The sequence below is a fragment of the Rana temporaria genome, chromosome 3, assembly GCF_905171775.1.
Source record: "Rana temporaria chromosome 3, aRanTem1.1, whole genome shotgun sequence".
Lineage (NCBI taxonomy): Eukaryota > Metazoa > Chordata > Amphibia > Anura > Ranidae > Rana > Rana temporaria.
Genome location: NC_053491.1, coordinates 197,996,735 through 198,009,787, shown reverse-complemented (window position 1 = coordinate 198,009,787; position 13,053 = coordinate 197,996,735). Strand labels below are relative to the sequence as shown.

General features: G+C 44.0%; 1 protein-coding gene and 2 non-coding genes across 3 annotated transcripts; all 3 read right to left on the bottom strand.

Annotated features, from left to right (window-relative positions):
- Window positions 1-2,483: 2,483 nt before the first annotated feature.
- RPL18A (ribosomal protein L18a) lies at window positions 2,484-12,723 on the bottom strand. The gene is made up of 5 exons (XM_040344096.1): window positions 12,618-12,723; window positions 6,120-6,299; window positions 5,152-5,281; window positions 4,133-4,242; window positions 2,484-2,631 (listed from the first exon to the last, which is right to left on the bottom strand). The coding sequence occupies exons 1-5, from the start codon at window positions 12,633-12,635 to the stop codon at window positions 2,539-2,541; spliced, it is 531 nt and encodes a 176-aa protein (XP_040200030.1). The 5' UTR covers window positions 12,636-12,723; the 3' UTR covers window positions 2,484-2,538.
- LOC120934185 lies at window positions 5,836-5,963 on the bottom strand. Its single transcript, XR_005748331.1, has one exon. It is a non-coding gene; the product is annotated as a small nucleolar RNA SNORA68 (small nucleolar RNA).
- Window positions 9,553-9,680, bottom strand: LOC120934184. The gene has a single exon (XR_005748330.1). It is a non-coding gene; the product is annotated as a small nucleolar RNA SNORA68 (small nucleolar RNA).
- Window positions 12,724-13,053: the final 330 nt, after the last annotated feature.

Here is a 13,053-nt window from a genome sequence, read left to right as displayed (position 1 = left end):
CGATCGCGGGTGCCCAGCGGTGATCAAGCCCGGCGGTCACACGCAACGGCAGCAGGGGCGAGCGTCCCCATTGGCTGAAATGCGAAATCACGTGATTTCGCGCAGCCAACCTGCCGCCATAAAACTGCGGCGGCTGGTCGGTAACTGGTTAATCCCTTTTTCTGCCTGGTCCGTATGGCATATGACCTACAAAACTGCCCCCCCCCAGGTTGCCCAGCCTGTACACACCTCTTCTATAAAGCTCATGGTCACTTCAGCCATAAATGTAAAGAATTGTACTGCAGACTGCTGAATAATTCTATAACTGATCAGTGACTTACAACCTGCCTCCATGCTGCCGTTTTCCTATACCAAGCCTCTCCACCCCAATTGCTACCTTCCACCTAAATCTATCCCCCCCCCCCCCCCCCCAGCACCGAGTATATCTTACAGCCTAGGGATCACCAGGGAGGTGCAGGTGATGTTTGGGCTTTATAAACATGTGTTTACCACCCCCTCAGTGGGCGCATTCATCGCTCACTATGATCAATACTATATGCCCACGAACATCTGATAATAGTGTTAAAATAAAGACCCAGTGACTCTTGGGGGAGCCTCTCCACGGCGACGACTCCCACATATTAATTCGCTATTTTTACAAGTGGGTGGGTTTGGGGTGCAAAAAAAAAATACTCCTGGGCAAGACTTTCACATGGAGCAGACCCAGGGGATGTCTACTGATCCCAGTTGAGCAGGCAGACGACAAGTCTGTCCGCTCTGCTTTAACAGAAACAGCCCGCTGTTCCCTATGGGAGGTTGGATGGTAACGGACCGCCTGTCCACTTCCATCGGATACCATCCAAATCGTCTTTTTTTAGCAGACTGGATCGGATGTAAACAGACATGTCCATTTACAACAGCTTCTCCATAGAGAAGTGGTCTTTATAGTGCTCCGATTTGGCCCACCTGAAAAAAAACACAGGCAGACCCAAATCAGTGTGCTTGTGTGAAAGGGGCCCATGGCCTTGTTCACACAGAGCATACCATCTACACGGATGTCAGATTGGGAACAGCTATGCCTATGCAGCCGTTTCATCCCAATTTAAATCGAGATTGCCTGTACGAGGATGCACGGAACACTTGTGCATCCCTGTACGGGTAAACATGGCCCTCCATGGGTGTACACTTTAGTATGCCACATGTGAACGATGCTTAGCAGGAATCTTGTAAGGCGAGTTGTATTTATGTGCAATATTAATGATTAGTGTAATTTTTAGTAGCAAGTTTTTTTAATCTACAGGTCATGTGCTTTTAGAAAATGTCTAATTTGAAGGGTCTCTAAAAACTTTGAGGTTACCAATCAGCCCCCCCCACACTTCCGTTTTCACCATGTCACGAAAAGGTGAAAGTTAAATATATTTACTCACAGTTTTAACCTATATTTACTAGGCATTTAGAAAAAGGTTGCCATGTATGAATCCACCATTAATGATTTTAATGCATTTTTATTAAAAATATTGCTTTGGTAAACATTTGCACCAAAAAAAAAAAAAAAAAAAAAAAAAACCAATAGCATTTTTTATTCTACTGGTCCTATGCTTTCAGAAAACATATGTTTTGGGGGGGGGGGGGGGGGGGGGGGTCTCACAAATTTTGACAGCTGCAAGTGAAAACCTAGATTTTTAGAGAAATCTTTGGGTATGTTCGATTTTCACCATTTTGCTGAAAGGCACAATTTAAGATTTACAAATATTTTTTATTAACTGCATATAGGTTAAGCTCAGTAGCACGTTATTCTACTGACCATGTGCTTTCAGAAAATGGTTTGAGGGGGTCCATTACAAACGAAAAATAAAAAAGCAAAGGAAGAAAATTGCAAAAATTGTCTGGCCATCTGAGTGTACAAAGTGGAGCACAGGGCCTGGCAGCAAGAAAGGGTTAATAGATCAAGCTGTCCAAACATACTAGCAGTTAGAGAGTTGAATTACCACTCTCAGGGGTACATACGTTTTTTTTTTTTTTATTAAAGGAATACCACTTATAAATTGTTAGCTGGTGTTCAGCTTAATCTGGTAGTCCAACAAGGATTTTTTTTATCTTAATGCATAAAACACCCCCCCTTCTGCCTTTACAACCACTTAAAAACCGGTAAGCTGCAAGTTTCCACTCACAATACACTCGTTCACAGCATTTTGATACACGCAGTGCAGCATATTATTGATTTCTTTAAATATGGTCTTACACATTACCATGTGTTACATGGTCAGCAAGAGCTTAAAAAGCCCATACTTGTGAGTTCTTTGCTTTTACAGCTCTTCTTGGGTGCTGGCACAACAGAAAATGGTGGGGACGGGGGACTCCCACATATTAACTGCTCACCACTGGACACACATTGTAGGTTTTTCCTGGCAACCTTTGGTGGTAAAAATTAGCAGTTTTCCCCATAGCAACTGTACTATAACTATAGTAAATACAAGGTTTTGAAATCAAAGAATAAACAATCCTCGTTTTTTTTCACAAATTTTATTTGACCAGAGAAGGAGCGAGTTTTTGACTTGCTTAAAAGAAGGTGTTTGGTCTCTTGGTGGTAAAGCGAGGCTTGTGCTGGCGACGCAGAACCCTGTGTGGCAGAGGGAACTTGATCTTTGAGTCCTAAAACAAACAAACAAACAAACATGGTCAATTATGCGATTTGGTTTAATTACACAATTTCAATACAACTAAGCATCCCAGTCCAGCTAATCTCCACATTATATCACATAAGGGTAAACTGCCCAGTACAACATATCTACTAGGAACAAAGCATTGCATCAGACTGAACAGATTTAACATTTTGAAAGAATATTTTGTAAGTAAATGCACACAAATACGGCACAATAAACAGTCTTGCAGAGAAGCGTCAAAGTTTAACTTGCACATACTCGCTAGGACAGTCTTATTTTAAGGATTCGTTTACAGTGCTTTTTAATCCATGCGGGCCGTGTTTTCCAGGTATGGGATGAAGAGGTGTTGTGTGCATTGCTGTCAATTGGGATGCAGTGGCTACACAAACACAACCGCTGCTCCCAGTGACTTTGGTGCCACTGAATTGCCCCGAACACAACATAGGTACACCCCATTGCCAGTAAAATATGGCCCTGCAAGCAGCACAGATTAAAAACGCCATGTGTTAGCGAAGCCTTACTTGCCCATGCTTTCTATACATGTACCAATACATGTACCAATTCAACTTCACTTCAAACTCAACTCAAAATACTTACCTTTGCTGCCATTACTTTTTAAAGCAACTATAGCTAAAAAAAGGTTTTATAATTAAAGCTGTACCTATAAAGAACACTGTCCAAGCCACCAAATACTGCACTGAACAGGAACAACCGATTGAAACCTATGCAGAAACATTTCCAAGTGTGTAGATCTGTTGAGTCCCACACAGCAGTGTTTGACTAACTGCACCCTGTAAGGAAGTGGGGGTTGGCAGGAAGAGCAAACAAGGACTGCGGGGGACACCAGCAGTCCTTTCTGCGCAGACTTAGGCCATCAATTCCCTCTTTATCAGAGGGACACAAGTATAATATTTACATTTGTCTTTACAAGTAGTGTTTCATAGTGTTCAGATTAGGGACAGCCTTAATCTTAGCTTTGTTCATGCAGGACAAAGCAACAGGGTTGCTGTAATGTCCGCCCCCCTAGCAGCATATATTCTTTCCTACACTCCCTTGCTGCCAGAAGCAATGCAAATTCCTAATTGTATATGGAGGTGCATGCAATTCCCTTTCCACTTGTGACAATGTTAGAGCATTCCAAAAACCCAACTAGAGCTTACATGCTTGTTTTTCTTGCCCTTGTTGGCTAAAAGGAGTGATATGAATGCAAAAACATGTGCTCCTAGTGGACCATGCTTTAAACCACTCCATAGCCCACAAGCCACATAGGGCTTTTATCAAGGCCACAACAAGTTTCAAAACATGCTGCAGCAACTAGTGAATGCTCATGTATAGACAGACTTGTGTACAAAGATGTCTCCCAAATGACTGCATTTGAATGGAAACTAGTGTTCACCCATAACCGGTGTATACAATTTCTTGCTTTCTTTCTCTATGAACAGTAGGTCTTCCATAGTCTGTCTATATGATAACACAAGAGTCCTACTTACATGGAATTGCTTGATGGCAGGTCTGCGACACTTGTTAGCAGGAATCACCTCAACCTTCATGATCTGAATGGCATGGGCACGAGCACGATGGCGTGCACCCATGTCGCGGTCTAGAGAGAAAAAAAAAAAAGGAGTGACACTTAAAAATTGTGAACTTTTCATTTTTCTAAACACATGAAAATTACAATGCTGAATGCAAAATGTGAAGGTCCACTAAAGAACATTCTAAATATCAAGACTTGACCACCCTATACAAAAACATGTGCCATTCCTGAGCACCCCTAAAACTGACAGTAGTAGTTCATATCACCAACTAATCTGGGCAAAAGCTCAGAAAACCCGCTTGTTGCTCTTAGACTGTTCAACATGTGGATTCCCAACTCTGGATAAACCCATTACATTAGTCTACATACCAAAATCTTGTACCCTGCACCTAATTTTCACCTTTCCTTAACGCAGTGTTTCTCAATTCCAGTCCTCAGGCCCCCCCAACAGGTCAGGTTTTCAGGATTTCCATTATTTTGCACAGGTGATTTGATCAGTTTCACTGCCTTAGTAATCACCACAGCCTTTTCATCTGAGGGAAAACCTGACCTGTTGGGGGGGCCTGAGGACTGGAATTGAGAAACACTGCCTTAACAGCATAGACTGACAGCCGAGAGTGCAGCTAAATGGGAAATGTAGATTACGTGCTCTTGGCACACCAAGGTACCTTGCTACTAAAATGTAGTATCTGCCCCACACTATTCAAAGTTGCAAACAATACAAACTAAGATGAAGTGCAAGTACCCAAAAAATTCCCCACATACATTACCCAAGGCCAGTCAAAAGAAAGGCATTACAGGCTTACGAAATGCTACGCAAAATAGTGCCTGAATCAATTTGGCAGTATTATAGTTATTAGCCTGTAGTTAATACAAAAAAAAAATAAAAATAAACACCTCACGAATGCCATTTTAGGGCAACATTTCATTTTAAGAAATGGTCTAATTAAAAAAAATCATAAAGTAACTACTTACAGCACTGTGTCACAGCTGCAGCTGTAGTCAAGTCTCTATACTCTCTGTACATGTTGTGTGTTCCACTACGGGAGTCATAGCGTAGCCAGATGCCGAAGTTCTTCACTTTCAGTGGAGATTTCTCAAAAACCTGGAAATGTAATTAGGAAAAAAAATGTATAATATAAAAAAAAAAAAAAAAAAAAAGCACACAACGCATCAATCTCTGTGCATAAGTTAAATTGGAAGTTACATGACCAAATTGTTTATTTTCTTGTAAATTGTCAGAGGAAAGGGGTTTAGCTAGACTACACAATAGACTAACCATTTAAAACAAAGCCCAGGGCGTTCGCCCTGTTACTACTGAAAAGGAGACCAGCTTGCTGAAGTCTTGCATTTAATACCCGAGTATAACCAGTGCCTGGTCTATCAACCCCCACATCACTGTGCCTTGTAGAGACATAGGGAGGGCCCACTGTATGAAACCGCTGCATAGCAAGGATCAGGCCATTCTACTCTCCTGAAAGTGCAGGATGCAGAAGAGTTTACAGCAAGCTCATCTCTTGTGCAGTGGCACAATCTTTTTTTAATATCCAACATGTGCAAGTAGCTTTGAGCAGCATTAAAAATACAAGTCACGAAAAAATAAAATTAGTCTATGGCAGCATTAACTCCACCTAAACGTGACAATTCACACAAAATTACAAGTGTAGGACCTTCAGTTTCACATTCATGGGCACATCAGCTCCAGAAAGGCGACAAAGTCCTGTTGCTGTGTGCACACCAGACAAGATTATTACACAGAATAATAATCTTTGGGTTTTGTGTGCACCCGACATTCTGCGCTAACAAAGTCATGTTCAATCAATTACCTTCCCTGCACAACATCACTGAGCTTGTTATTTTTTATAAAGCAGAATTAGACTTGAAGAAAAATTAAAACCCTGCCACACACAGTTCTTGACTATATAGCATGTCAGATGACTTACTTGTCCGCAATACACAATCTCTCCAGATGCCTTCTTCATCTTTTTCAGTTGAGAAACAAAGTACCAAAAACGAGACTTTGCAACAACATGGTTGGGTGCGAATATTCGCATACGGTAAAGAGGTGGAACAGGTGCCTTGACAGTAGGCAGACTGCGTCCGATTACCTTGTACTCCCTTAGCTACAAAAAAAAAAAAAAAAACACAACATTAAAATGATATTTAAATTTCTATGGTAACTGGAAAAGTTACAACTTTCATTCAGTTGTTAGTCTGAGACCTTAGATTTATACACAAATAGCTGAAAATTTTCAGTTATGACAGAAAAGTTTATATTTAATGGTTGTATGGCTCTCACAATATAGTTGGTCATCTGCTTTACAAGAGAATCCAGTCAAAGTACAATATAATCTGAAGGAAAAAAAACAAAAACCCAGGCGGCTTAAAGCAGGCAGACCTATTGCAAAAAAATAACTAGGCCCTTTAAGCCCAGAGGGCGGAAGCAACTTTTGTCGTCGCTCTGGTCCTCCAAAGGCATAGAGTTGAGTGAGGGCCATCTTAACCTCACTCCACTTCCTGCCCATCCATCCCAATAGTTTCTGCCACTGCTAATCTTTCTGGTAAGCGGCAGAAACGAGGGGGGCCTTGCCACAGCCTATAAAAGTGATCCCGTGGTGAATGCGCAGCTGGAATCACTTTATTGTATACATCGCTCCCAAAACGCCCTGCCCATTGAAATGAATATGCAGCACAACGGGTGCTTTTAACCCCTTCTTCAGCCGCTAGCGGGGGTCAAAAGCACCCCGTTAGCGGTTGAAAAGCGCTGCTTAAACAGTTCTGCCAAAATGAGCGGCCCCAGTGCGAAAGTAGCCTTAGTGGTAGTTCCACATTTTTATTCTCAAGAGTCTAGGGCAGTGATGGCAAACCTTGGCACCCCAGATGTTTTGGAACTACATTTCCCATGATGCTCGAGCAGTCTGCAGTGTTGTTGCACATCATGGGAAATGTAATTCCAAAACACCTGGGGTGCCAAGGTTTGCCATCACTGGTCTAGGGTGTCTGCTTTCCGAAAATATATAATGTTTTGTGGGTTTATGCAATCTTCAGGCCTAAAAGTATTTGTGCATGGCTTTGGTAGTGAAAGGGTTAAAGGCTTCAAAGCTTTGTCATCAAGGAGCCAAAGAACTCCACAGTAAAATGGCAAGATGAAAGATCTAAAAAAAAAAAAAAAACTAGAAGATGCCAGATTATTCAATGTAGTCAAACTAAACCAGAATTTCCCCCCCATTCACAATGTGGAGTCAGCTGAAACATGCCTTTCAACCAAGATACTACAAAATGTTAATTCTAACCCTGAGCCTAGGTTCAAACTGGAGCAATTTGTTATGCGATTTGAGAGATCAAGTCGCAGTCTATTGGAGGCAATGGCACTGTTCCAATCGGTGCAACACCGATTTTGCAGCGCTGCACCGATTTGCAAAAGTAGTTCCTGCACTACTTTTTCAGATTTCAGGTGCGACTTCAATAGACATCTATGTATGAAGCCACACATGTCTATCAAGTAGCAGCTGAAATTGCACTGACCTTGCTACTTTAAAACTGCACTACATCAAGTGATCTAGCGCAATTTCAAAGTAGCATCAGTGTGAATCAGGGCTACAACTGGCCTGATCAGCAGCTAAACTATGAGTTTAAAGTATCTCTACTTTCAAGCCCCTGCCATAGAAAGATAAGAGTTCTGGCATAAGGGCTGGTCCAAATCACAATTTCAGCATTCTATATGCATTTTTTGCATACACGATTACATGAGTTTTCAATGCGTTCCAGTAAATGTTTTCCCCTCTTTTTAGACATCTGAAAAATCTTAAAGTTGAGTTCTACCCAAAAATTGAACTTCTGCTTAAAGTGCAGGTGACCCCCTGACATGCCACATTTGGCATGTCATTTTTTGGGAGGAGAGGGTACTGTTTTTATGGGCACCCAGCTCCCGCTTCCTTCCCTGGAATCAAGTTCACCTCTCCCCCTTCCTCCGTGCAATCTTCTGGGACAAGCCACAGGTTCCAGAAGATTGCCCGTCCATTCACAGAGCGGCATGCGCACTGTGAACCCGGCTTTGAAGCCACAACTGGGAACCCAGTTAGAATGCCGGCGCCTAGGAGAGGAGCAAGGCTTTGCATCGATGGACAGGCGAGTGTGAATATTAAAAGTCCTTAGCTACATTTTTTGTAGCTGCTGACTTTAAGCCCTGGTTCACACTGGTGCGTTTTGACATGTCAAATTGGCAGCATTTGCTGGCAATGGCGCCTTCCTAATCAGCGCGACACTGCACCGATTTCAAATAGTAGTTTTTATACTACGTTTTGCAATTTCGGGCCACGATTTACATCTGTGCAGAAAGTTTCTGCACAGATGTCTAATCTCGGCCGAAATCGGGACTGACAAGCGGGAGTAAAATTGTGCGAGTTCAGCTGAACTCGCACGGCTTCATTCCCGCAGCCCAGTGTGAACCTGGGCTTAATGGGTGGAACTCCGCTTTAAAGTGTTTAAGGTAAAACTATTACAACAGTGCCAGGCGTACCACACCGTAAGGCTTTTCTAAAACCGAGGCATGTAAATACATTTTTTAGGGTGATCTTCAGGACAGTCACATGACTCGTGGCAACTTTACAGTTCCGATACATGGCTTCCGCAGGAGGGGCCGAGATCTCCCTCCGTCGTCAACCAGGGAGGCCACTTGGGTGCTCAGCCCCTTCTGCAGAAGCCCTGTCTCGGAGATGTAAAGCAGCCTCGAGCAACATGACCGGCCTGAAGAGAGTTTTAAAATGTATTTACAATCCTTTGTTTTTATAAAAGACCAACAGTGTGGTATGCCTGCCTATAATAAAGGGGCTGGCAGTGACCATTGTAAGTTTTTGATTATAATAGCAGCGGGGGTGGAGATAGAGACAGAGCTGGCAGGGAGAGGTTGAGAGGGGAGCACAGCTGCAGATAACGGATGGACGTATGTTGACCATGGTGGTGAGGGCTCAGCAGCCCTGATTATCATGGTCAGTACAGAAAGGGGGGGGGGGTACAGGAAGTGGCAGGATCAGAGGTTCCTTGAATCAGCCCCTACATCACTGTGCCACGTAGACTGGACGAAACAGCTACATAGCAAGGATCAGGCCATGTAACTCTCCAGAAAGTGCAAGATGCAGAAGATATAACAGTATGTTTCTCTTGTGCAGTGGCACATTTTTTTTTTTTAATAGCCAACATAGTGCCCATGTGCATGTTGTAACCAATATAGTAGCTTATCAACTGTTTGGATCTCTGGTATGACAATGTTTGACTCAACTTTGAGGAGCATTAAAGTCCCAGTCAAGATAAAAGAAAAATGTGTATGACAGCATTAACTCCACCTAAAAGTGACAATTCACAACAAAAATGAAATAAAAGTGTAGGACCTTAAGTTTCACTTTCATGGGCACATCAGCTCCAGAAAGGCGACAAAGTCCTGTTGCTGTGTGCACACCAGACAAGATTATTACACAGAATAATAATCTTTGGGTTTTGTGTGCACCCCTGACATTCTATGCCAACAAAGTCATGTTCAATCAATTACCTTCACTGCACAACACCAAACTAATCTTTAGAAAGTAGAACTTGATTTTTGAAGTGTCACTGTAAAAAAAACTGACAATAAAATGCCCCTGCCTGCCATCTTCTCCAGCATTGTAAACCGAGCTGCACATGCCTTGCTCAGTTTACAGTACTGGGATGACTGCGTCCTGCACATGTGCAATGTCATCACTCGCCAGCCAATGAAGAGGCTTGAAAACTGGCATGTAGACTATGCCAGCACCGGACTATTGGATAGGCAAGTATGGAGACTTTTGTACCCCTTTCCTTTTTTTAGGATATTTTAAGTGGAACTAACGGACTTCTGCAGACATAGGTCTTCATTATTGAGCCAATTTAGAAAAATTGCAGCTGCACTCTATAGGCCTGATGGAGGCTCAAGCCATTAGAAACACCAAACAATTGTGCTGTAAACAAGTAAAAAGGTGTGTGAGCGTTTAACCCTTTCTCTGCCAAGTATGTACACTATATGGACCTGACAGTTTTTTTTTATACACACTCCCAGAACGCAGCCACCAGGATTGTGTGTAAAAAGAACCAGTCAGGAAAAAAAAAAACACCACATGGGGGACTTAGTGTCCCCTATGTGATGAAAAAAGTTTAAGTACAAAAAAATGTTTGGCAACTAAAAATTCAAGTTACACCCAAAGCGGATGGCTTGTCTGTTTGCTCCACTTATGCAGAGGACACAGCCCACTCTTCTGTATGGGCGGTCAGATGTAAACAGAACGTCTTGTCTGTTTACACCTGATGGCTATTAAATCCGCTAGGCTAGACAGATGAGGAACAAAATCCCCATCCATCTGTTTTTAGCAGATAGGACTGGATGCCCACTGACACCTGCTGCTCCATAGGGGGTCCCAATTGGTTTGCCTAAAAAAACTAGTGTACCCGATTGGGCCTCCCATGTGAAAGGGGTCTTGAAGCGGAGTTCCACCCAAAAGTGGAACTTCCGCTTAATCCACGTCCCCTTACATGCCACATTTGGAGGAGTGGGACTTTCTGTCCCACTCCTCCAGCATAGTCTAATCGCCTTTTGGCAGCCCCTCCCTGTAGGCGATCGCCTGGGACACGTGACAGGTCCCAGGCGATCGCCTGTCCAATCAGATGGCGCAGCGCCACTCGCGCAGTGGGTGCCCGGCCATGAAGCCCGAAAGCTGTCACGGCCGGGTGCCCACGCTTTAAGCCTAGTACATGGGCCTTCAATTAAAAAAAACGGCCAACATTCGGCCTGTGTGTACTGCAGCCGGCTTATGTTGGATGAACATGCTGGAAAACCAGCAGCCGACCGTCTCCCGACCAGTGCTCTGGCAGGGGCCGCCCCCCCGTCAGAATACAAGAGCTCAACAGGAGAGGTCATTGTACCAACATCAGATTGTCAGTAAAGCAGCTTCAATCTGACCAGTCAGTTTTTGCTTCAACCTACTGGGTTGAAAGAAAACCACCTAGTAGTGTGTACTAGGCTTTAGCGTGGCTACATTCACTCCAATGTATCTCTTGAGTGCACTGTATCCACCCTTGGGACAGCAGCACTGCCAACCCATGCAAGAGAGCAATGCTGGGAAGATTATTAGATTTAGGCTCGATTCACACATATGCAATGCGAGAACCCGAGAGATTCCAGTAGGGATTCCCACCTCGCATGTCACCAGCCAACGAATTACACTGCCCTATGCGAACTGCTGCATGTGTCAAGAGAAAGTTAATGACACCCCCAAATCTGTTCAGATCACAGTGCGAACTGTCAAATGGTGCAGGAATTGGTTCACATAAGACAACTATGCGATCCGATTCCAGTGGGGACCAAAAGAAGGGTCCTGCACCATTTTGGTGCAAATGCGATGCAAATTCAGCCATACAGTTTGTATGGCTGAATTTGTACAGAAATCACATGTGATCTGCACATCGGTGCGAATCACATGCAATGTCTGGCATCGCACAAGTGTCCTTAGATGGACATAACATACGTGATTAAAATTTTAATGCAAACTCTAGCTTACACAAGCAGTTACAGAAATAATTAACTTTTTGAGAATATAAAAAAATCTCCCCAATATAAGCGCACCCCCATCAGTTGAAAAGTTTGTCTTGACTCTCTACCAGTTTTGCTGGATAGTTTGGTCTGTTAATGGAGGCGGAAAAACATGCTGGACAGATCAGGTAAAAAGCTAGGTTACAAAGGGGCCTCAGAAAAACAGACTACTGGCCAAAATGCCCTGTCGGCACCCTCCTATCCAATGTCCTTCAATAGGAAGGTAAAAGGGGTGGAAATGTGCAGCTGAACACTTAACATCTGATCAGGTATCCTAAAGGAGAAACAAGGTGGCAGCCATTGTAAATGTCAGTAGTCTGTCATGCTAACCCAGACTGTTTTTTTAATGTGGTTCCAATGCCAGATACCACCTCGTTTTCTGAAATCTATAAAAAGGAGAAGGCGGCTAAATAATCTATAAACTGTTGAGGCGTCAGCTAGAGCACATGGTAGGCGCACACGTGTAGGCTGAGCACATCACACTCCCCATAGAAATCTTGGCCGCCCTCAGGCCTCTCATTCCCGCACATCCCCGGTCTGGAGTCTACCGCTCCCCCACACCACACCGCTCTATCGGGGGGGTCACACAAGGTGAACAAAGTGCGCGCACACACACCATTCCTCCCAGCACAGCCCATCTCCCTCCTGCCCCCCAGTCACGGCCGCATGGCTGAACAAGAAGCCGCCATGATGTAGGCCGCGAGTGTAACCAGCTCCTTCCGAGGCCATAAAGCACCGGCAGGCGTCACGGAGCGACGCTGCCGCTCTCTGAGGCCCCTGGAGCACATCCCGGCTTTCTCCCCTCCCGTCTAGCCCCTCCGGGCCACTCTACGCCGACAATCCTTACAGTGCCGGACGCCTTCATGCTGCCTCGATCCCTGCCGCCGAGCGAAAGGAAGTGGAGAGGCCTGCGCTGCCGTACGTCACCCTGCACGTCTCCGCCTATTGGCCGCCACAGAGTTTCGAGTGTTCATTGGACGAGCTACTAGTTGGTCATCCTCTTCCTGCTACACTCTAATAATCTAAGCTTGGTTTATAATATATATGTGTTATCTGTGGTTGGAACTCACTGGCAGGGATGGATGAGCTGGAGATTTGTCCAATGTCTTCTCTTTCCAAAAACTTTTTATATTGGTGTAACAGAGACATGTTGGGACACCCGAAGATGGAGGTTACATCATTAGTAAAGTTCAATAAGAACAAAGGTCCAACTGTAGTGGACAGGCCCTTGGTGTAGAATAAAGGAGTGTGTATCTGGATGTGACACAGGGAGATGGACATAG

Coding starts and splice junctions, on each gene's coding strand:
- RPL18A (XM_040344096.1), bottom strand. Junction 4,243..5,151: donor TGCAGCTGTGACACAGTGCT/GTAAGTAGTTAC, acceptor TTTTCTCTCTAG/ACCGCGACATGGGTGCACGC. Junction 2,632..4,132: donor CTGCCATCAAGCAATTCCAT/GTAAGTAGGACT, acceptor TGTTTGTTTTAG/GACTCAAAGATCAAGTTCCC.